This window comes from Triturus cristatus, chromosome 6 (assembly GCF_964204655.1).
Source record: "Triturus cristatus chromosome 6, aTriCri1.1, whole genome shotgun sequence".
In the NCBI taxonomy this organism is placed as follows: domain Eukaryota; kingdom Metazoa; phylum Chordata; class Amphibia; order Caudata; family Salamandridae; genus Triturus; species Triturus cristatus.
This window is the reverse complement of record NC_140589.1, coordinates 383,773,274-383,796,637: the sequence shown is the minus strand read 5'-3', so window position 1 is coordinate 383,796,637 and position 23,364 is coordinate 383,773,274. Positions and strand designations below refer to the sequence as shown.

At 48.5% G+C, this 23,364-nt stretch overlaps 1 protein-coding gene across 10 annotated transcripts in view; it reads right to left on the bottom strand.

Annotated features, from left to right (window-relative positions):
• Window positions 1–23,364, bottom strand: part of MYT1L (myelin transcription factor 1 like) — a 1,127,044-nt gene that overhangs the window by 212,217 nt on the left and 891,463 nt on the right. For all 10 annotated transcript variants that reach the window (XM_085610775.1, XM_085610782.1, XM_085610783.1 and 7 more), the window contains 2 exons: window positions 21,383–21,490; window positions 428–639 (listed from right to left, as the gene is read on the bottom strand). In XM_085610775.1, the coding sequence (XP_085466901.1) occupies window positions 428–639; window positions 21,383–21,490 (320 nt within the window). The remainder of the gene's footprint in view (window positions 1–427; window positions 640–21,382; window positions 21,491–23,364) is intronic.

Below are 23,364 nucleotides of genomic sequence, written 5' to 3'. Positions count from 1 at the left end.
AGATATGTAAGTAAGATGTATCTAATACTGTCCTCTACACATTAGACACTCCACAGCACTTTACCCCCCCCCCACTACCCCACTTTAAAAAAATATATATTATCCTGTTTGTTCTGTAATAAACCATATAATTATTTAACATTCTTCAGGGTGCAGAATTTTGCTCAATAACCAATTTTCGGGCATCCACCTTCTTCAAAATATTGCCCCTTTTTAGACTTAAAATAGCTCATCTTTAGTATGCCTTGCCCTGTCCCCTGACACAGGTAAACAAAACGAGGGCAAATCTATGATTTCTTTGTAAATGTACCATTTCTAAAGACATACTTATACTTGCACATATCTAAGCCAAAAGTGTACTTTAATTATCACGAAATAAAACATGCCACTGCAAACGTGTTCTTCGTAATGTTGAGTTTCCTCCTACCATCATATTCCTTGGGAGACATATCCCTTGATTGCACTTTGGGAGCAATGGCTCTCTTTCCATAGGCGTGATTGTCATAATTGTTATAGTCGAACGTCGTCTTCGAGTACTTCTCCAGTTCCTTGGCGAGGTTGGAACGGGGCGTCGTCGTAGAAACGTTATTTCTGTATCCGTATTGTGGGATCTCTAATTGTTTTACAAAACACATCGGCCTGGAAAGGAATGACATTTACATGAAATGGGTTGCAATTATGTCAAGAGTATGCACGCTACAGGGCATAGGTCAAAGTCTTTTTTTGAACTGAAGATAAACTTAATGCCTAATTTGTAAAAGAAAAATAGGTGCCAGGGCTCTGGTCAGGAGGCCACTGCAGCTTGCACCACACAATGCCTATGCCATGCTGCCAAGGATAGTATCAACACAACTAATAGCTATCACACTCCTAAAAGTGGGGCAATGCGGACTATTACAGGCCACCAAAACTATAAAAATGGCTTGGGCAGCAGGTAATAGTATTTTTTAATGTATATTGAACGAATCATTAACTATTGTTGTGGTCATCTCTAAATTAGCCAGACAGTGCCACCCTGTGGCAGAGTGCCACAACCACCTATGTTGACAGTTAAGTGCACATGCCCAGCCCATGACCATGCTCCCGGTGGGAACAGTTCAGCTCCAAATGCCAGGCCAAGTCCTCCCTCCCTCCCTGGACCAGAAACAAGCATCCTGAGACCGGTTTCAGGGTATCACTCCTCATCAGCCACATAGGTCGACAAATGCAAACAGAACAGATGATAGTTGGAATGTTGAAACAATCAAACATTCACCCCATCACAGATCTGTGTTAAATCCATAATTTTTTTGCACACCACACAATTCCAGTTTAGACCCAGCCATATGCAAATCAGCCTTGACCCTGCTCACTGTGCCACTGGATTCAAGCTAGTCTGGCTGATGAGGGGTAACACCCTAAAACGGGTCCAAGGATGCTTGTTTCTGGCACAGGGAGGATCTGGCTTGGCAGTTCGGGCTGGACTGTTACCATGTGGAGCAGGGTAGAGACAGACTGGCATATGGCTGGCTCTAAACTGGGGTGGCATGGTGAGCAAAAGAACAAAGGATTTAACCCAGATCTCTTGACTTGGCTGAATGTTTGATTTGTTCTTCATTCCATCAATCATTTATGTGTTTTTTTCACTTTCTAAAAGGGGCATTTACCAACACGCAATTTAAAAACGAGCCTCACCAAAAGATGTACTATTAAATTGTGAGACCTCAAACTCCAAATCTGTATCATCTCCCAATGGGAAATTACACTATTTCAAGGCAATCCCCCTGTTACTCTATGGGAGTGATTATCCTTGAAACACTGAAAACAAAATTAGCAGTATTTCACTATTAGGACTTGTAAAACACACCGGCAAATGTCCTACCTTTTAAATACACTGTATCCGTCCCATGGGGCTAACTCGAGTCTACTTTAGGGGAGACTTTCATTTAGTAAAAGGGAATGTGTGAGTCTGGCATGTGGGTGCACTTGGCAGGTAGAAATGGCAGTTTAAATCTGTGCAAACAGTGACAGGTCTAAGACATGTTTGTAAAGCTACTCATGTGGGTGACACAATCAGTGCTGGGGGTCCACCAGTTGCATTTGATTTACAAGCCCTGGGCACACCTGGTGAACTTTACTAGGGAGTTACATGTAAATCAAATATATATGTCAGTCATGGATAAACCAATCACCTCTACAATTTAGGAAGAGAGCACATGCACTTTAGCACTGGTGAACAGGGGTAAAGTGCCCAGAGACCTAAAACTAACAAAACAGTTCACAACGAATTAGAGGAAGAACACAAAAAGTTTAGGGATAACCCTGTAAAAAGGGCCAGGTACAACACCTGGTTAATTACAAATGATGTTTATAATGCTATATTAGTGCTAAAGGAAGGATTGCACAGGAGGTGGCCAAAGAAAAGAAGCATTTCAAGATGCATGATACTTGAAGAATGTAGCCATTGCTTAGTTCCATTCTGGTATCAGTCCTTATGTTACTGCATATTCTCCTATATATCTGTTTAGTTTATAAGGTATGGCAGAGTTCTCTGATTATTCCACTAACAGATCACATGTTGGGCCTGATTCACAAATGTTGGTGTATGAGAAGGTATGGCTTATTTTTTTAGCACTCCTGGCTGGTTGTATGTGATTTCATAGAAAAACTATTTTATGGAACATCATTACTGAAAAACGATTACATCTGAACTGTTTAATGGCAAATTTCAAAATGAATGGTATTTACCTTTTTATAGAAATCAACTAATTGAATGTCTTTTTGGTTGCAATTAGCATTTAAATGCTTATTTTTTTATGGTAAAAGCAATAGCTGCAGGTCTTACTTTTTATCAGAGATATTTATTTCAGTGCTTTACTTCAGGGGACATTATTTCATATGTATATCTTTTATATTATCAAACAACTACTTTGAATGTTTTTAATTTGCTGACCGATCACCACCTTTAATTTGCTGACCAATCACCACCTGTAAACACCATCTATCACTGAGCCCTCAGAACTCCTAAACATTATCCATCTCTGACTCTTAAAATCCATCAACAAACCTACACTACACTCATCCCTGAAGCCTAAAAGTCATTTCTACCCCAAAAGTCTACCATCCTTGAACCATAACATTTCTCACTACCCCTAACTCCACCCATTCCCAAACCCTAAAAACCCCTTTATATGCCTAAAGTTATTTGCTGATTTAATGAGATCATATTTTCTCACATAACATTTGTTCTGGTGTTGCATATATCAACAATGATTTAATTTTCTATAAAAACCATGCATGAAATGCCAAGATTGGCCCAGCCACTCATAATGCTTAGAATGCCGGCATTAGCTACTTTTGTTATCCTTTATTGAGGGTTTAGTGAAAGAACATGAAGCTACAAAAGCAATGGGGGGTTTATTTTCTAAGTATTAGGTTAGATTAAGGGGAACATTTTAGTAACTCTATTGTCAGCCAGCGGTCAAGCATTAACAGCTGCTAATTGCTACTTACCTTCTAATGAGTCCAGGCCTATTAACAGAGAGTGGGCTATTAATTTAGAAAGAGGACCCCTTATCAACTCGCTAAACGTGCCCTATTTCACTTTCAACAATAGTCTTGTGTCATTCTGTACAACCCCTAGACTCCATAGCAATAGCAGGCAATTCCACAGAGAAAGGTGTGTTAAATTCAAGCAGCACCAACAATTTTAAAGTCCACAAGCAGCACATTAATAATTCTGAAACCAATTTAGAAAAAGAAAGGAGAATGTAATAAGCAGAAAGACACCAACATTATTAAAACAGATAAGGGGAACCAACAAAAAATATCTAGGAGAGGTCAATTGCCAAAGTAAATTCTTAGGGCAATTCATATGGAGCGGAGTCAGATACAGAAAGAGACTGCCCCTGTCAAAGCTTTACATTTGGTCTTAGTTTTGTTTGTGGCAGTCAAAGTCTTCCGGAGAGGCAAGGTCCCAAGATGAAGACGGTGAGAGTCCCTCAAAGTCAAATATGTTGTTGTCCAGCTCCTTCTGAAGTGGGTAATTTTAGCATCAAATGCTCTGACTTGGACAAAGCTGGATTTCTGTAGCTGCTGAGGTCACTTCACTGCTGGGATAGATTTGTCACCTCACATAGATCTACGGTTTTGTATTGGACGTAAACACTTTTTTGCCTCTCAGAACCCTCCAGTAGGGCAAGTTGAGAAACTGCAGCAGAGAAAGGCTCCATGAGGCTGATTACTGCAAGTTCATGCTGAGCCCATTTCTAGTAAAGCAAAAAGCTTTGAGGACTTTGATTATTGTTTTCTTGCCTGCCTAGGTGTAACCCACTGGGCAAGCCTCATCAGCTTGTTTCGGACATCCAGTTGTGAAACTAAGTACTAAAAACCACTTTTTTCTAGCTTCTGGGCCAGTTCCTTATTGTCACTCTTGGAGCCCCCATGTCTTTAGAGCAGGCTTCTAGGCACCAAGTCTCTCTACATCCGGAGCTCCCGCATGGTTCTGTCTTCAATGAATAGCTGGGCTATCATCAATTTAGGAGTCCCTCTGCTTTTGTGTTCCTCGAGCAGACCAACAGAGGCCAACCACTTGAACCTTGAAGAGCTGTCCAAGTCCCTGTGTGCCAGGCGCAGTCAAAAGTAATTGAGTCTTCTTTCTAGGAACAGGGCCTTCTTCTTTAAGTACAGTCTTCCAAGTTTCAGGAATGTTCTGAGAAGGTGGAGGTGCGGTCTTATCCTGTCCAGTTCTAAGCCAAAAGAGGTAGTGTGTAGGCTGTTGTTTGTTCTGCTAACTGTTTCTGTTCCCCTTCCTATCAAGTGGCCATTTGTTGAGAACACCCAGCATCCCATGGGCGAAAAGGCCATACTGTTGCCTTCTGGAAAGTAGGGTTGCTAACTCTAGCCAGGAATGTGTCTTGACATCTAGACATGAGATGAGAAACAAAACTGTTTCTAAGCCAGTTTGGGTTCATGCAACATAATGTACATTTTTATAAAGTTACTTTCCACTAAATTCATCAAAAGTTCGATTTCATCAGTAAATTAGATTTTTAAAACTGAGTGAAAAGCTAGCTTTGGACCATTTTGTTATTATTTCCCAGGCGAAGAATAAAATTACCATTAGTGATTTTATGTAGGCCTGTTCTTGAAGTATCTCGATAATCCCATGCAGTGAAAAAGGCATTTGAATTACAATCATTAAGAGGGCACTCTATTTCAAATATGTATTGAGACACTTTTATTATTTACCAAGCACTCAGCCCTGTCGGCTTACAAGTCACATTTCAGGGGTGACATATTAATGTAGAAAAACAGGTATACCTACAAGGGAAAGGCACTTTTGCATTCCATGTGTCATTGCGTGCTTTCGAACTGCAGACTAGCCAGAGAACAGGGAAGCTCCTTGCAGCCATATATTTTTGTACTATATGTGTGTGGTGTTAATACACACTGCAGGCCACATATGAATGCAATAAATGGGTGCATTCTCTATGCCATTAACTATGGCCATGCAGTAGAGTGATGTTAGAATCCGGGTTCTCTGGTTGGCACAGGTAGATACTTGTGACAAGCAGGGAACCTTTCCTCTAGTCAGGATGAGGGGTTACACTACTAAAACAACCCCTTGCTCACCCTCTAGATAGCTTGGCGCGAGCAGACAAGGCTTATCTCAGAGCGTTATAGGTTAAGCATTTGTAAACACATACAGTAACCGAGTGACAACACTACAAATGGACACCACACAGGTAGTTATATTAAAAATAAGGAATCGTTATATAGGATTATCACAAGACCATTAAACGATTAAAAATACACAATACGGTTGCTTAGTTGGTAGAAGATTGCTTAGTTTCTCTTAAGTTCTTAAATGCGACACTTTAAGTCAATGTACCTTAGATGCGACACGCAGGGCAACGGAAGTGTTGCAGCGACGCAGATGCGTTGAAGTTCTTGGTGCAAAAGAAATAAAGACGGGATCTTCCAGATGCGTTACGCTTCTCCGATGTTGCGAGAAGACTTGACTCGATGCGTCAGCTACAGCGGCGTCACCCTTGACGAGATGCGACGACAGCGGCCTTGGCAGCGGCACTCTTCTCCGACGTTGCAAGACGTTTCCGCTCGATGCGATGCTGCAGCGGCGACACCCCTTCTGCGAGATGCGACGACAGCGGCTCCGACGGCGTCACGCTTCTCCGTGGATGCGAGGCGCTTTTCTGGATGCGGTGCAATGCGACAACTACGATGGCTGCGATGGCGACATGCTTCCTCCTCGATGCGGTGCAATGCGACAGCTGCGATGGCGACACGCTTCTTCGGCATTGCGAGACACTTCCGGAATGATGCGAGACGCTTCCGCTCGATGCGATGCTGCAGCGGTGACACTCTCTGCGAGATGCGACGGCAGAGGCTTCGACGGCGGCCCGCTTCTCTCCCTTGCGTCACGCTTCCAGCTCCTTGCGACACGCAGTCCCTCAGAAGGCCCAACAACAGCAGCAGGCACTTCCAAAAGACTCTGGGGAGCTGGGGATGAAGTCCACTGGTCCTGGGACTTCGTTCAGGGGGCAAGCTCAGTTCAAGCCCTTGGAGATCTTTAAGCACAAGTTGAAATAAAAGTCTTTGTAGTCTTTTCTCCTCTCCTTCAGCAGCAAGGCAGCCACTGCAGGCCAATCCCCCAGGTCAGGGACAGTTACTCCTCCTACAGCTTTCCCAGTTCCTTCTTCTTCTGGCAGAGGTTCTTCTTGTTTCAGCAGGATCTGATCTAATTTCTTGGGAGCAGGGTCCCAATACTTATACCCCTAATTCCTTTGTTCCTCTGGGGTTGAGGGGCCTTTGCCCAGTCCAAACCAGTTCTTGAGCACTCTGTTGACATGACTCTGCCTCTCTATTCAGGGTGCAGGGCAGACACATCAGCCGCTCCGCAGGAGGTGGAGCCAGCATTGTGGTAGCAGAGCACAACCCTATTCAGAGCCCAGGTGTACTCCTCCCACCCATCTGACTGCCAATCTTCCTATTCACCACCAGGCTGCCTAGCCCTGCCCCTCTGGGTTTCCCCAGCCCTGTCACTCACACAACCAGACAGGCAGATACACATCACAGCAGAGGCGGGCTGAAATGGTCAAGCAAGCAAATACCAACTTTCTAAAAGTGGTATTTGCAAACACAGACTATTAAAATAAACTTTACTAAAAGATGTACTTTATTATTCTGAGTTCAGGCATACTAAACTCGAATTTCTACCATGTTCCCTGGGTCTGTTAGGATCATAGAATGTAACAATTCTAACAGCCCATTCTGGCCTATGGAGAACAGGTAGCCTTACAATAGTGAAAAACGAAAATGGCTGTAATTCACTATTAGGACATGCCACACACATCAGGGCTTGTCCTACTTTATTCTTACAATGCACCCTGCCCTAGGGCCTACCATAGGGGTGACTGTTATGAAGTTAAGGGAAGGTTTAGGGACTGGCAAGTGGGTGCACTTGCCCAGTCAGCATGACAGTACCAGACTGCATGCAGGTTCTGCAATGGCAGACCCTAGATACATTTTACCAGGCTGCTTCTGTGGGTGGCACAACCAGTGCTGCAAGCCCACTATCAGCATTTGTATTTACAAGCCCTGGCACTCCTGGTGCACTTTACTGGGGTCTGACAGTAAACCAAATAAGCCAATCATGGAATCCAACCAACATATACATTTTAAATAGGGAGCACTTGCACTGTGGCACTGGTTGGCAGTGGCACAGTGCTCCGAGCGGCCAACACCATAAAAACACATGAGGCACAGCGACAAAAAGTGGAAGGGAGACTCACGCCAAGGTGCCAGGTCTAACAAGTGAAATAAACCAGCCAGGTAAATCCAATCCACATTGCAGAAAAAATGCTTGGAAATTTGCCCTTTTTGCAGGGTCACCCCAGATTTTTGCCTTGTGTTGCTGAACCCGTTTCTTGTTTGCCAAAGTAGTTTGTGCACTTTAACCCTGCTTACCTGGGTAAAGTCATTGAGCTGTTTGTTTCACACATGTTAAAATTGCTATAACCCTAATCGGCACATTCTTGTAATTGAAAGTCTTTAGTATATGGTAGCACATGTATCCAGGGCCTGTAAATTAAATGACACTAGTGGACTGCAACACTCATAGTGCCACCCATTAAAGGGGCACTATAAATCATGTCTTGCATGCCATTGCAGCCTGGGTGTGCATTTTAAAGACGACCATTTCAACCTGACAAAACAAATCTTTTGCCAGGCCTAAGCCTTAATTTTTAATACTTACAAAGCACCACTAAGGTGGGCCTGTAACTGAACTCTGTCAGAAGAACTGCTGTGCTGCTCTAAATGCCTATGGGGCAGGGTGCATGGTATTTAAAATGTTAGGCATGCTCATTGTTGGACCCGGCCTCGTGGCATGGTCCTTACCCCCGTGGATTGTGCCCGTTCCCCGCCCCGGCCTTCACGGGCCACCCTTCTGAACTGCACCGAGGCCCTTCCTCCTGAGCGGCACGAGGTCGCATACCCCTCGTGGCTCCGCCATCTTGTTGGCACCCACGTGACTCTGTGCACCAGCCAGCACGACCCCGCTCAACCCGGCCCCGACCCCAGCGAAGCCCCGACATCGAGGCACCACGAACTGGCCAGGGGGTGCCGCAGGAACCATTCATCGCCCCCGGCGGAGGACAGTATCGATGGGACCCCCAACTGTCCTCCCCTCTCGAGGCGTGATCGCCCTGCAACTCCCTGGGGCCTGGCGCCTCTCCTGCTGGGCGTCTGGCCACCTCCACCCGGCCTCTCCGCCCCCACCGGGCGCCTGGGTCCGGACATCAAAGGGCTCCAGACCTATATCTGGGGCGACCCCGCCACAGATCGGCAGTTGTATCCCGGAGTCGAGAGCCCTGCTGATTGAATCGCGGCTGACCCTACGGAGAAGAACTCTTGTCGGAACCATCACGAGCCCTGCTGACTGCGTCGCGGCTCCTTCTTGTGAACACTTTGAAGCCACCTGGAACATCGGAGCCCTGCTGACGCTGTCGCGGCCCAACCTCGCTGAACCCTCCCTCGGAGCCCTGCTGACGACGTCGCGGCTCGAGCTGAGCAGAAACCATCTTGAGAGCCCTGCTGATTGGATCGCGGCTCTCCACGAACTGTCCGCCAGAGCCCTGCTGACGCCGTCGCGGCTCGACCCCTCCGAGATCCGGAGGTCCTCCAGCTTGAGGATAAGAACTGGGCCCCAGGTACCCTCGTACCGCACTCCTGCCGAGGACTGTCCCGCTACCCCTACCCTTCCAAAGAGACACTGAGACTTTTGGTGGATCCCTCGATCCCTTCGTGTAAATATTGACCTCGTAACCTTTTTATTGCTGATAAAGAATTGCTTGTCTTGAGACAACCTCCATGAGTCCTGTGTGGTGGTGTTACTGTGCTAGTACGTGATAGGAGAAGGATCTCTCAGGAGACTTCTCGGCAGCGCTCGGCTACTTCGTACAGTGTGAGGGCCCCCCTTGGTGGTCTCGCCGACTCCTCGGGGTCCGCCTTCCAACATTTGGTGGCCAGCGACGGGATCCGAGCCGAACGCAGTACGTACCAGCCAGTACCCACTAGCTACCCATCCAAACGTACAGTAATCATGAGCAGCCAGGAAAACAACGCGACAATGGAGTTCCAGCCCGAACGGCTGGAAGAATATACGCACAAAGAGTTAAAACAGTTCTGCAAAGACAAAGGCATTGCAACCACCGGCCTAAGTACCAAAGAGGACATGCAGAAAGCTCTGAGGACATGGCTGGAGGCCGGGGCAGGCCCCCCCCAGGAAGAAGGTCCCTTACCCCTGACTGAGACCCCGTCAACCACATGGACTCCGGCAACAGGAGGAAGAAAGAGCCTAGAAACCGGCCTCTCCGAAGAAGAAATACGAGAGCGGGAGAAGGTCCGGAACCACGAGCTAGAGCTCGCACGACTGCGGCTGGACGGCGAACTCCAGCTGGCGGAAAAGAAACTGGCCCTAGAACAGCTACGACTTCAAGAGGAGATAGAGGAGAAGAGGCGACACCGGGAGTTGGAGGAAAAGAAACTGACCCTTGAGCACGAGCGCAGTCTCAAGGAGCTCGAAATCAAGGCCAAGAATGGAGGGACCAACGCCCCCAGTACTAGAGACACTCTACCGCCTGCCGAGACCAAGGTACATATCCCGAAAGAGGTCGTCAAGGAGTACTACAAGAATGACGACATCCAACAATGGTTCAAGGCCTACGAGGTGGCCATGACCTCTCATCGGGTGCCCCGAAAAGACTGGGGCGCGGGCCTGTGGGGGCGGTTCCTGAGTGAGGGTCGAGACACACTGCTCCAGCTGCCGGAGGAGGTGATGACCTCCTACGATCACTTGAAGGAGGCTCTGCTCACCCGCTACGGGCTAACCGCAGAAATGTACCGCCAGCGGTTCAGAGACTGCAAGAAAATCCCGAGCACCACCTGGGTAGAATATGTGGACTTTTTCAGTCGGGCCCTAGAAGGGTGGATCAGAGGTAGCAAAGTAACCACCTACGGGCAGCTGGTCGACCTCATCGTGTGGGAACATCTCTCCAACAATTGCTTCGTGGAACTGAGACAGCACCTCCTCGACAGCAAAATGACCGACCCGCGAAAACTCGCCGTCGAGGCCGATCGATGGGTCAACTCCCGGGTCCCCCGGAACTCAATGGGGGAGTACCAGAGGAACCCCACCGGACCCCCCCACCAACGCGGTGGAGGGGGAGGGCCGAACAGGAACCGAGACCCTCCCGCCGGGGCCCCCAGGAGTCCCCCTCGAGGGCCACCGCAGCAACAACTCTCCCCGAGCCTAGCCCGAAGGGGGGCGCCCCCGGTCAGATCCGGACCACGGCCACCAGTAACGTGCTACGGCTGCCAACAAACCGGACACTATGCCAGCGATCCGGTCTGCCCCCTGAACCGAAGAAACGGGGCCGGCGGGCCCCCGCCTCGACAGTTGGCGGCTGCCGCCCTGGGAGAAGAGGAAGAGGAGACCCTCGACCGAGGGACCACTGAATGGGAGCCGGCAGCCATGTCCCTGGTCTGCCTGGGTAGCCGAGAAATGGTACCCTGCACCCCCATCCCAAGCAACACCCAGAAGTACCGGCAGCAGGTCACGGTCAATGGATAACGGGCCGAAGCCCTTCGTGACACCGGCGCCAGTGTCACCGCTGTCCGCTGCCACCTGGTGACCCCCGAACAGATCCTACCGAATGTGCTGTGTCCCGTCCGGACGGCCGACAACAGCGAAAGCCTGTGCCAGATGGCCCTGGTCCCCTTCGAGTGGGGAGGGGTGACGGGCCTGCTGAAGGGGACGGTACGCGACGACGCCCCCGTCGACTGCCTCCTGGGGAACGACTTGGAGAGTTCCCCCTGGGCTCAAGTAGAGCGACGAGAGCACCTCCGAATGCTGGGACTATCTGACTGGGCCTGTGCCATCACCCGGTCCATGACCGCCCGGGCCCCCCGCTCATCCTCGGCCTCCGGGGCCGCCCAGCCCGAGGGGCTCGCACCACCTCCCGCCAGCAGCGAGGGGGAGGCGGACACCGACCCTGGACCTAGTGAATCCTCCCCCGAAGAGATGGCTTCCCCGTGCGCCCTACCAGAGCTGACACAATGGCGACACGAAGGGGGCCCCACCCGGGAGCAGTTCCAACAAGAGCAGCAGTCCTGCCCCACTCTCGAAGGGGTCCGCCAACAAGTGTCCGCCCAAACCAACGGGGACCAGACCGGCACCCACTGGGTCTACTGGGCCGAGGGCCTGATATACAGTGAGCAGAAAGTGGCAGAACTCGGGGCCAGCCGAGTGTTGGTGGTCCCCCTCCGCTTCTGGGAGTTCCTGCTCAACCTGGCACATGATGTGCCCCTCGCCGGACACTTGGGGCAAGACAAAACGTAGAGCCGTTTGGTGACCCACTTCTACTGGCCTCGGATGCGGAGAGACGTGGACAACCACTGCCGGTCCTTCCAGACCTGCCAAGCCAGCGGGAAGACGGGGGGTCGGGTCAAGGCCCCCCTCCAACCCTTTCCAGCCGTCAGCACCCCGTTCAAACGGGTCGGAATCGATATCGTGGGGCCCCTGGACCCCCAGACCGCCCTGGGCCCCGCGAAGTGGTGAGCGACAGAGGCACAAACTTTATTTCCAGATACATGCGGTCCCTGTGGCAGCAGTGCGGGGTCACATACAAGTTCACGACCCCCTATCACCCTCAGGGGAACGGACTGGTTGAGCGGTTCAACAGAACATTAAAGGGAATGATCCAGGGCCTAGAAGAGCCCCTCAGGCGGAGATGGGGTGCCTCCTGTTTGCCTATCGGGAGGTCCCGCAGAAGTCCCTGGGGTTCAGCCCGTTTGAACTATTGTACGGACACCCGGTCCGCGGACCGCTCAGCCTGGTCAAAGAGATCTGGGAGACGAAGCCCCAAGGCACCCCTCCTGACGTCTACCGATACCTCCTGACCCTCCGAAACCAGACCCGCAAGTTCCGAGCCCTGGCCGAAGCCAACCTCGAGGCCAGCCAGGAGGACATGAAGCGGTGGTACGATCGGAACTCCTCTACCATAGAATTCGAGCCAGGCCAGAAGGTGTGGGTCATGGCCCCGGTTGAACCCGGCGCCCTCCAGGACAAGTGGACCGGGCCCTTCAAGGTAGTGGAGAAGAAAAGTCCCGTCACCTACCTGGTCGACCTGGAGTCCCCCCGGAACCTCCTCCGGGTCCTACATGCTAACAGGCTAAAACCCCACTTTGCCCGGACCGAACTGAGCCTACTACTGGCGACCGACGAGGGGGGCGAGGACGACTCCGAGCCCCTGCCCGACCTCTTGCAGTCCAACGTCCATGATGGAACAATCGAGGGTGTCCAACTCGCCTCTTCCCTGACTCCGGAACAGCGCAACGACTGCCAGCAACTGCTGCAGGACTACGCAGCCCTCTTCTCCCTCACCCCGGGGGTGACCCACTGGTGCGTCCACGACGTCGACACCGGGGAGAGCCCCCCCGTGCGACACAGAGCCTACCGGGTACCCGACCGGGTGCGGGCATGCATCCAGGCCGAAGTAACGAAGATGCTGGCCCTGGGGGTCATCGAACCCTCCGACAGCCCGTGGGCCAGTCCTGTCGTCCTGGTGCCAAAGGCCGCAGCTCCCGGCCACCCCCCGGAGTTGCGATTCTGCGTGGACTACCGAGCCCTGAATGCAGTGACCAAGACGGACGCCCACCCTATACCCAGGGCCGACGAACTCATTGACCGCTTAGGGGCCGCTCGCTACTTGAGCACGCTGGACCTCACCGCCGGGTACTGGCAGATCCAGCTCACCCCCGGCGCCCAAGAAAGATCCGCCTTTTCGACCCCGGATGGGCATTACCACTTTCGGGTGATGCCCTTCGGAATGAAGAACGCCCCGGCCACTTTTCAAAGACTGGTGAACAAGGTTTTGGCCGGGCTTGAGGCCTTCAGCGCGGCCTACCTAGATGACATTGCCGTGTACAGCAACCACTGGGCAGAGCACCTCCTTCACATTAAAGCCGTCCTGGCCGCCCTCCAGCGGGCCGGGCTCACAATCAAGGCCAGCAAATGCCAGATCGGCCACGGATCCGAGACCTATCTGGGCCATCAAGTGGGGAGCGGGCAGGTGGCCCCTCTCCAACCGAAAATAGATGCCATCCAGGCCTGGGAACCCCCCACTACCCAGACCGCTGTCCGGGCCTTCCTGGGTCTCACCGGATACTACCGGCGGTTTATCCGGGACTATGGGAGCATTGTTGGCCCCCTCACAGAGCTAACGTCCAAAAAGCAGCCCAAGAAGGTGCACTGGACACCCCGCTGCCAAGCAGCCTTCGACACCCTAAAGACCGCAATGTGTACTGCCCCGGTGCTACAGGCCCCTGACTACAATAAGGAGTTTGTGGTGCAGACGGACGCCTCCGAGTATGGGATCGGGGCCGTCCTGTCCCAGGCCGATGAAAAGGGGCTCGACCGACCAGTGGCCTTCATCAGCCGACGGCTACTGCCCCGGGAGCAACGATGGAGCACCATCGAGCGCGAGGCCTTCGCTGTGGTGTGGGCCCTTAAGAAACTCCGGCCCTACCTCTTCGGTACCCACTTCCGGGTCCAGACCGACCACCGGCCCCTGCGGTGGTTAATGCAAATGCGGGGCGAGAACCCCAAGCTGCTGCGGTGGTCCATCTCGCTACAAGGGATGGACTTTAACGTTGAACACCGGCCCGGCAATGACCACGCCAACGCCGACGGCCTGTCCCGCTTCTTCCGCCTTGACGAGGAGAATCCCCAAGGAGATGGGTGACTCTCCCTGCCTTCGGCTGGGGGGGACGCCTGTTGGACCCGGCCTCGTGGCATGGTCCTTACCCCCGTGGATTGTGCCCGTTCCCCGCCCCGGCCTTCACGGGCCACCCTTCTGAACTGCACCGAGGCCCTTCCTCCTGAGCGGCACGAGGTCGCATACCCCTCGTGGCTCCGCCATCTTGTTGGCACCCACGTGACTCTGTGCACCAGCCAGCGCGACCCCGCTCAACCCGGCCCCGACCCCAGCGAAGCCCCAACATCGAGGCACCACGAACTGGCCAGGGGGTGCCGCAGGAACCATTCATCGCCCCCGGCGGAGGACAGTATCGATGGGACCCCCAACTGTCCTCCCCTCTCGAGGCGTGATCGCCCTGCAACTCCCTGGGGCCTGGCGCCTCTCCTGCTGGGCGTCTGGCCACCTCCACCCGGCCTCTCCGCCCCCACCGGGCGCCTTGGTCCGGACATCAAAGGGCTCCAGACCTATATCTGGGGCGACCCCGCCACAGATCGGCAGTTGTATCCCGGAGTCGAGAGCCCTGCTGATTGAATCGCGGCTGACCCTACGGAGAAGAACTCTTGTCGGAACCATCACGAGCCCTGCTGACTGCGTCGCGGCTCCTTCTTGTGAACACTTTGAAGCCACCTGGAACATCGGAGCCCTGCTGACGCTGTCGCGGCCCAACCTCGCTGAACCCTCCCTCGGAGCCCTGCTGACGACGTCGCGGCTCGAGCTGAGCAGAAACCATCTTGAGAGCCCTGCTGATTGGATCGCGGCTCTCCACGAACCGAACTGTCCGCCAGAGCCCTGCTGACGCCGTCGCAGCTCGACCCCTCCGAGATCCGGAGGTCCTCCAGCTTGAGGATAAGAACTGGGCCCCAGGTACCCTCGTACCGCACTCCTGCCGAGGACTGTCCCGCTACCCCTACCCTTCCAAAGAGACACTGAGACTTTTGGTGGATCCCTCGATCCCTTCGTGTAAATATTGACCTCGTAACATTTTTATTGCTGATAAAGAATTGCTTGTCTTGAGACAACCTCCTTGAGTCCTGTGTGGTGGTGTTACTGTGCTAGTACGTGATAGGAGAAGGATCTCTCAGGAGACTTCTCGGCAGCGCTCGGCTACTTCGTACAGTGTGAGGTCCCCCCTTGGTGGTCTCGCCGACTCCTCGGGGTCCGCCTTCCAACACTCATTCAATGTTTTGCCTTCCCTGACAGTGAAGTCATTTTATACTGTGGCAAGGCTGGCTGTCCCATAAGAAAACATTAGGTTACATTATATTAACTTATAATGCTTATCTTCACTTTGGGACTAGCTAGAAAAATGGTTCCAGGACTCATTTTAAAAGTAATATTAAACCCAACGTACTTGTCAAGTTGTATTTTATATCACTATTTTAAAAATGACACTTCTAAAAAGTTGTAATTTTCCAGCCTAAGCCAAAAGGGGTCTTTCATACAGTGTCCAGTGTCACATCACTGCTGATGAAACTTCTGTGGTGAGATGTAGATTGTTCCCAGAAAGTGGACAAAGAGCTTGTGTGTGGAGAGGTGTTTTTCTTCAGCAGGATGGTCTAAGGGCTGTGCCTGGCTCCCTCTTGAGCTTCAAAGGATTCCTACCCTGTCACTGGAAGATGTAGTTCACACTTGGGCCCGCCTCCATTTTGTCATGCTAGTCAGCTTGACTCCAAATTCAGTGGGAGGGGGAGCTTTTCCAGAACTGGTTTGGAGTCACCACAGGAGAAGGTTTGTCCATTATCATACCCACACCTTTTGGTGGGCCCAGGGAGCTCTGACCAGGGGAATAAAGGATCTAACAAGTTAGATTTAGTTAGTGAGGGGCACTGTGGGATAGTTTACAGTAAAACGCATAGGAAGTGCTGCAAACCTGGGTAGATTTGCCCCAGGAAACTTTCAACCTGTTGGTCAGGGAGTGGCCAAGAGTTTCCCACAGACTGGCACAGGGCATAAATGTGGTTTCCCCAATACCCTAGTCAGAAAACTCATGGACTTGTGAAGAATCAGAAGGGTTGTCCCTCTATCTGGAGAACCTCAAGGAAGACTGGACCTGCTTCCTTTTTACACAGGAGTCCAGAAGAGACTCCTAGGGTCAGTTGGCTTACCTCCTCTCTGAGACACAGGGACACAACAGGCTTCCAGAGGACCGTTCCCTACAACTGTCCAGCTGAACATTACTAAGTGGACCTGCCTTGCACACTTCAGGTGTCCTCTGTTGGAGTGAGTCCTAACTCCCAAGAGGTGCTGCCCACATCCTGGGCACTTGTCTGGTGTTAGAGCGTACTCCTTCTGTCCTCAAACTTCAATATCTGGAACTTAGACACTGTTTGCCAACTTTCTGCCTATAGACCCAATGGAGACTGGGATTGTCGTCAAAACCGCAGCAGTCAACATCAAATCACCGTTTGGCCTCAGGTTGCTGCTTTGTCCCACAGAAAGAGATCTGGCGATTGAGACTGATACTGAGAAGCAACCCATGGACAGTGAGGCCTTCCAGGGCACAAACTTTGGACTTCATCTGCTTAGAGCTTTCCCATCTTTGTCACTGATGGCATTAAACCCACTCTTCAGCAAACTGCTGTTGTCATGCCCCGTTTCGGAACCACCTTTCAGCTTGCCCCATAGAAAGCTTGTCAGCTACCACTTTTACTCCATAAAGTTTTCTGGGTACCAAGGTAAACTTTGCACAGGATGAACCTGGTCCCTGTATCAGACAAGCAAGCACTCCATTGCGGTAAGCCTTAACTTTTGACTTTGACCTGGCATAAGGTGACCAGATAACAGCAGTTGGCGCTCTGTGCTTTTTGGTGCTATTTTACTTCAAGCTTTACAAATTCATACCTCCAGTTCTCCTTACTGGATCATTGTAGATTGGGTGTCATTATATTTTATAAAATATTATCTATTTTTCTAAATTGGTTTGGGATTTTTCTTTAATTGTGTTTATTACTTTATCACTGTTTGAGTGCTGCATAAATCTTTACATATTACCTCTAAGTAAAGACTGGCTGCTTTGTGCCAGGATACCATGGGGTTAAGCACAGGTTTAATTAGTGACTCTAGTGGTCTTCCTGACAAGGCTTGTGATTAATATTTGTGGTGGGTTCTCACCCCCTCAACTAATACTCCAATTTCTTACATGGATCATGACCAGAAAATCTCCTTTGTTACAACTATATAACATTATACATTTTACCATGCTTGTCCTGTCTATTTTTACTGCTACTTCTTTGGCAAATATTACTAGCTGCAGTTTGAGCTAATAACTAGGTCACCTCATCCTTTTATTTGAATTTCTGGGTCTTTCTTTTGGTTCTCATGGACTGTCCATGTTCAGGATATAAATCTTGAGGTCCCATGTTTTTGTACGTATTGTTCTGGAAGTTTGAAGCTGGCTACATGAGCTCTACAGGAAACTATTTACAAGTGGGTTACAATGATAGATATTTGTTAAAGTTACATCTTGTGTCATACTCAAATGGCAGACACAGATGAGGCTCATTATGAGTTTTACTTCAATTCTGATGGGTCTGATAATGACATTTACCAACCCGTCAGACTTCTGCGGAACCATTGTTTTTGATGCGCTGCCTGTCTTTTCGGGATGAAATGAGGAACCACCAATGGAATTGGGCCTGGTATTTTCAATCCTACAGATAATTCAGCATTTCTAAGAGGGCCATGTGGATCCATCTCATAGTCCCTGATTGCTCTACCACCCAAATTTACTGGTACCCTGGTGTTGAAAAATGGTCCTCTCTGAAGGGTCACCCCAAACCTTTTGCCTTCCTCCTCCTCTTTTTGTTGAACTATTTTTGTTGGTCTCTGAGCACTTTGCCACTGTTAACCAGTGCTAAAGTGCATGTGCTTCTCCCCTAAACATGATGACATTGGTGTATACCTGATTGCCATATTTGTTGCACTGGTACATCCCTTATAAAGTGGTTATCAACACACCTAGGGCCTGTACTTCAAAACTCTACTAGTGGGCCTTCAGCACTTATTGTGCCACCCACCTAAGTAGCCTTTCAAACCTTTCTCAGGCCTTCCACTGCAGTGCCTGTGTGTGCAGTTTACTGCCACTTTGAATTGCCATTTAGAACTACTTACCAAGCCTTAAGCTCCCCTTTTAATACATATGCCACTCCTAACGTAGGCCATAAGTAAAGCTAATGGCAGGGTGCTATGTAAGGAAAAGGTAGGACATGTACCTTTATGTTTTGCATGTCCTGGTAGTGTCAAACAGCCTATTTAGTTTTTCACTACTGTGAGGTCTACCCCTCTCATAAGACTGCATTTGGGATTCCTTAATATACTTTTAAGCTGTAATTCCTGATCAGAGAGGGGTAGCTTTTTCATGTTTGATATGTTGGAATGGGGGGGGGGGGGGGTGAATAATCCTCTTTACTGGCGAAGTTGGATTTCACATTACTGTTTTAGAAATGCCACTTTTAGAAAGTGAATATTTCTCAGTGCTTATAATCCTGAGTGCTTTGAAGCCTGTCTCCAATACACGTCTGGGCTGAGTGATTGTCACACTTTGTGCATTCCCTTAAAACAGTCACAAATACAGGAACGTGAGGGTCATCTGCATTCTAAGCACTCATCTGCATTCATCATGGAATGGGAGGGGCTGACACCTACACTTTATTATGTAGTGTTCTGTGCACACACAAGGGACTGCTTATCCCCCAGGGTTAGCCTGGCAGACAGGACTGGGTTGAAAGGAATACCTGTGCACTTCAGAGAGTTCTTTTGAAGTCACCCCCTACATCAAAGGCACTTTTGGGTGTAAGTACTGGGTCTCTGAACTCACAAATCAGACATTTCTGTATCTTGAAGTGAACTTATGTCAGAAGGACTGCTGTGCTGCTTAAAGGACTCAACTGAACTGCTTTTCTGGAAATACTGTTTTTCTCCTTGTTGCCCTGCTGCATGCTGCATTCTGACTCTACAGGAAGGAGAGCTGGACTCTGTCTTTTCTCCAAGTGATCTTCAAGGACTTGCTGGCTTGTCTTCTTGTTTTGAAGTTTCAGGGACATAAAACATTACCCACAATTCTGCTGGTGCTACTGGACTCTGTCTTCTGTGAATCCTACCCTTGCTTGAGGTGCCCCCTCCAAGCTCTGTAAATGCTACAGTGGTTCAGGTTCCTATTTCAAAAACAAACCATTTGCGACTTCAAATGGTTCAATTAAAGGATCCCATTAAAAAAATCATAAAATAATTCAGTACCCTTGAAAAGTTATTATCAAAAGATATATTTTTCATTGGTAGAAAATTTAAATATACAATAATACAGAGGGTGCTCAAAGGGTTACACAAACATATGTCAATAACAAAGTACAAACTAAAGTGTAAACACAAATAATAAACCTGGCAAAAAAGGGAAAATTATATACAATAACAAGTTTGTAGGATCACAAAAAACAAACAACACTCAATGCTTCCTCTTATTTTTTTTGCCAAGGAAGGCGATGACAGCGTTTCGACCATGTTCAATTATCATGTCATGAACAGGGCAAAACATACACAGAGCAACCATCAGTCTTTCAAACAAAGCTGGTTCGTCTCAAGTAACAAGAAAGTGCAATTATTGCCCTGCAATTCCTTTAAAATATGATTAGTGTGAGGCAAAAAGAGATTTGACATAGCTGAGGGAATATTTAAAATCTTAAATTATAAGGTCTCTCCAAAACCTAATCCATATGATTTGCGTTACTTGAGAAAAAATCCACTTCTAAGGTCATTGCATTCCAAGTTATGAAAGCCCTCCGAGCTCTGGGCCTCAGAAATGGGTTCTGCTGCTGCTTTTATCATCTGCAACTCTTGATTCTCTGAAATCAAGCTTTTGAACTCTTCACCGCAAATGGCTTGTTTCACTGGGACTGCACAGCTCGCTCGAGGGATCAGCGTGAGCTACAACAGCATCGTGCCTTCGCACAGGGAGCATCACTGTATGTTACCATGAGGTCCGACTAACACTTCACGCCTGCAGGATCATCGCTGACGACGCTCTACTTGATCCCGGCGACCGTCTTCCCCGTGAACAGGGCACTTCGATCACCTTGAAAAGGTAAAACTTCAGCTGGTCCTGTTTGGAACTATATCCGTCCATGCTCCATCACAGTCAGTATGAAAGTAAGATTTACCCTGGTCTTGCGTGGCCTAACCTAAAGTAACCTTTTAGCGCAATTGACTTCTCAGCACTGTTTTAGGTTTATTAGTTGAAAATGCATAGCTCCGGTTCTACTTATTGGATTTTTGTCATTTTGGTCTTGTTTTATTCATAAAAGTATAATGTATATTTTTATACCTGTGTATGTTGCACAAATACTTTCCGAGTTGCCTTTGTAGATAAGAATAACCGCTCTGTGCTAAGCTACCTGAGGGTGAGCAGAGATTATTTTATTATTTATCTAGCTTACCTGACTAGAGTGGTAGTTTCTACCTAGCTTGGGTGCATACCTCAGCCAACCAGAAACTCCATTCCTAACACCCCTTTATTCGTAACTTTTAGAGGGGCGGCGGAGCTACCACACCAAAATCCAGGGACCCTGAAATGAGCCTTCAATTAGTCCTGAATGTTGAAGTCTTTGAAAGATGCATTTCCTGGATACATTTCAAAACATCTTTCTAAAGACTGTTAACTGGAGGACTTTTATGTTGGAAAACAATGCTAGCTTGAGCTTTACCAACATAACATTAACATGAAAATGACCCCAATGACCTACAAATCCGTCTATGATTGTCCTCTATAGTTTGTAGGATTATGCAAGAGGTTTTCTATTTCATTCTGGAATTTATTTTAAAATAGAAAGTTAGATCCATGTTTCGTATTGCATCATGCCTATATCCGCCTCAGCAGAGTAAACAGGTTATGCTATCATCCTTTCACACCCATAGGTATCTCATCACACATTCTGAATTGCTCAAAACACAGCCAATACACAACGTATTTACAAATAGTGATAGTAGGGTTACAGGGAAAGAAAACACAAATATTGAAATGATTATCATGCTAGCTGCTGAAATCAAATATAAGAAGGATAATCCAATACCTTAAAACGCGGTCTGATGCCTGGTTTGACTTTGAAACGTCACAGGTTTGGTGTTTCTCTTGGGCTTTAGCTAGCTTCTCAGCTGCAGCAATCGGACATCCAGAGAGGCTGCGATTTTAGGAATGAAACAAATAGAACATTCCATTAGATTCAAAAATATGAAATATCTCACTTAACTGCGTTTGCGACCCCATTATATAGTGACGCCGGATTACACATTGCTACTTTCCCACTATGCCATCCTGTATCTATAAGCAGGTCTCTCTTGATGACATCCATTGCCCAGAAGCAAATATTTACAAATCCTCAATATTTTTTTAATTGTGCTGGCCTGTGGAAGCGTGTTGAGAGCACAACACTCTGCTGCTCGTACTTAGTGACAATCTCTTTTCTTTTTGCAGAGTTTTATATAGCGCGAACTTGCCCCGAATCCGAATTGGGTATCAGAGCGCTTTAAATAGCACCAGTTACGTTCCATGAGAACACACACACATTCATTTTTTGTTAGTCACAGTCTTTGTTTCCTACTTGACTTTAAAATGGCTATGGTGTCTGAGTTGGCATTTTTATGGTGCGCAGCCTGCAATTGGGATAGCCTCGTCTGCAGTCGCACAGTTAAATCCTGGAATTTCTAGTGCAGGCTGCACCTTGAGTCCTGTTGTGGTGTGTGATGGAAATTTGATTCAACCTTTTCATTAGATTTCAGAAATGCGCTTTGGGTTTCTGCACGGTCATCCGCAATCATATAAACTGGGTTTGAAGTGATATGTTTAGAACAGGTTCGAGAAGAATGGCTGAAAACAAACATGAAAATAATCCAGAACAAAAAAAATGGAAAAGTGGTTGGGGACATAACTAAAGCAGCTTTGCCAATACAATTCGCAGTCCAAGCATATATGAACCATTTTTATTTGTCTACTGCATGAGCCCCCAATTTTTTTTGTTTATGGTTTATGGGTTAAAAGAAAAACGTTTCTAGAATATTATTCTAACTAAATTAAATGGGAGAAAAACATGGATTTTATTCCTTATCGCTGATCTTTTTATAGTTACCAACAGTGCGCATTCCATTGGCTTCGTGTTCACTTGAAATGCATTTGAAGTTAAGCTTACATATAAAGTACCACAACTACATCACCACAAAAGTGGGAAAAAAAACGGCTTAAAAGAACAAAACATAGGGGCATATTATCAAGCCAGGCAATAAAATTAACGGCGATAATGGGCTTGATAATATGCTCTATGGAATTCCAATTGAAGTCCATGTTAGACGTCCTTCACATCTAACATGGGCTTCAATTGGAATTCCATAGAGCATATTATCAAGCCCATTATCGCCGTTTTAGCGGCAGTGTTCTGCATGAGTAGCACAAACATCGCAATATCTGCTTGCTCACTTTAGATAATTGCTTGGTCATAGACCACCATTACTTTGTTAATACCTATTTGACACCTACACATCGAATATTAATACATGTATGTCACACGTGTTGAGCAATCAGTCTATTTTATCATTAAACTGCCCATTGCGAAACAATTATTTCTGCAAACTGGACAGGTGTAACATTTGTTTCCACGTTTCCATTTTCTGGAAGCAGATACATCTTGCAAAATTGTTTTGCATTGTCATTCGCACTAGTTAAAATGAATATTTACTGTGGGTTACTTTAGGTGCTTGTATCTGCAAAACCGATCCTCATTGTCTAAATGTTACCTGCTTTTATTGTGACTCTTTTACATTTGCGTGAAGGAATGGTCTTTGACCAGCAGATGGCACTGCTGGCGAGCTCTTGAAAGCACAGTGTGTGACCTGAAAGCAAGGAGGCAGTTCTCGACAGTCTGCCGAGGGGCTTGCATAATCTTGGCGCTCTTTGTCGTCTCTGCGAGAAGGGGGGCACGGAGGAAGACAAGGTGAAGGCTGTGAGAGTGCCCAGACAGCAGAGATCGATAAGTCTCAAGGGCAGTGGTGAGATATAGGTCGC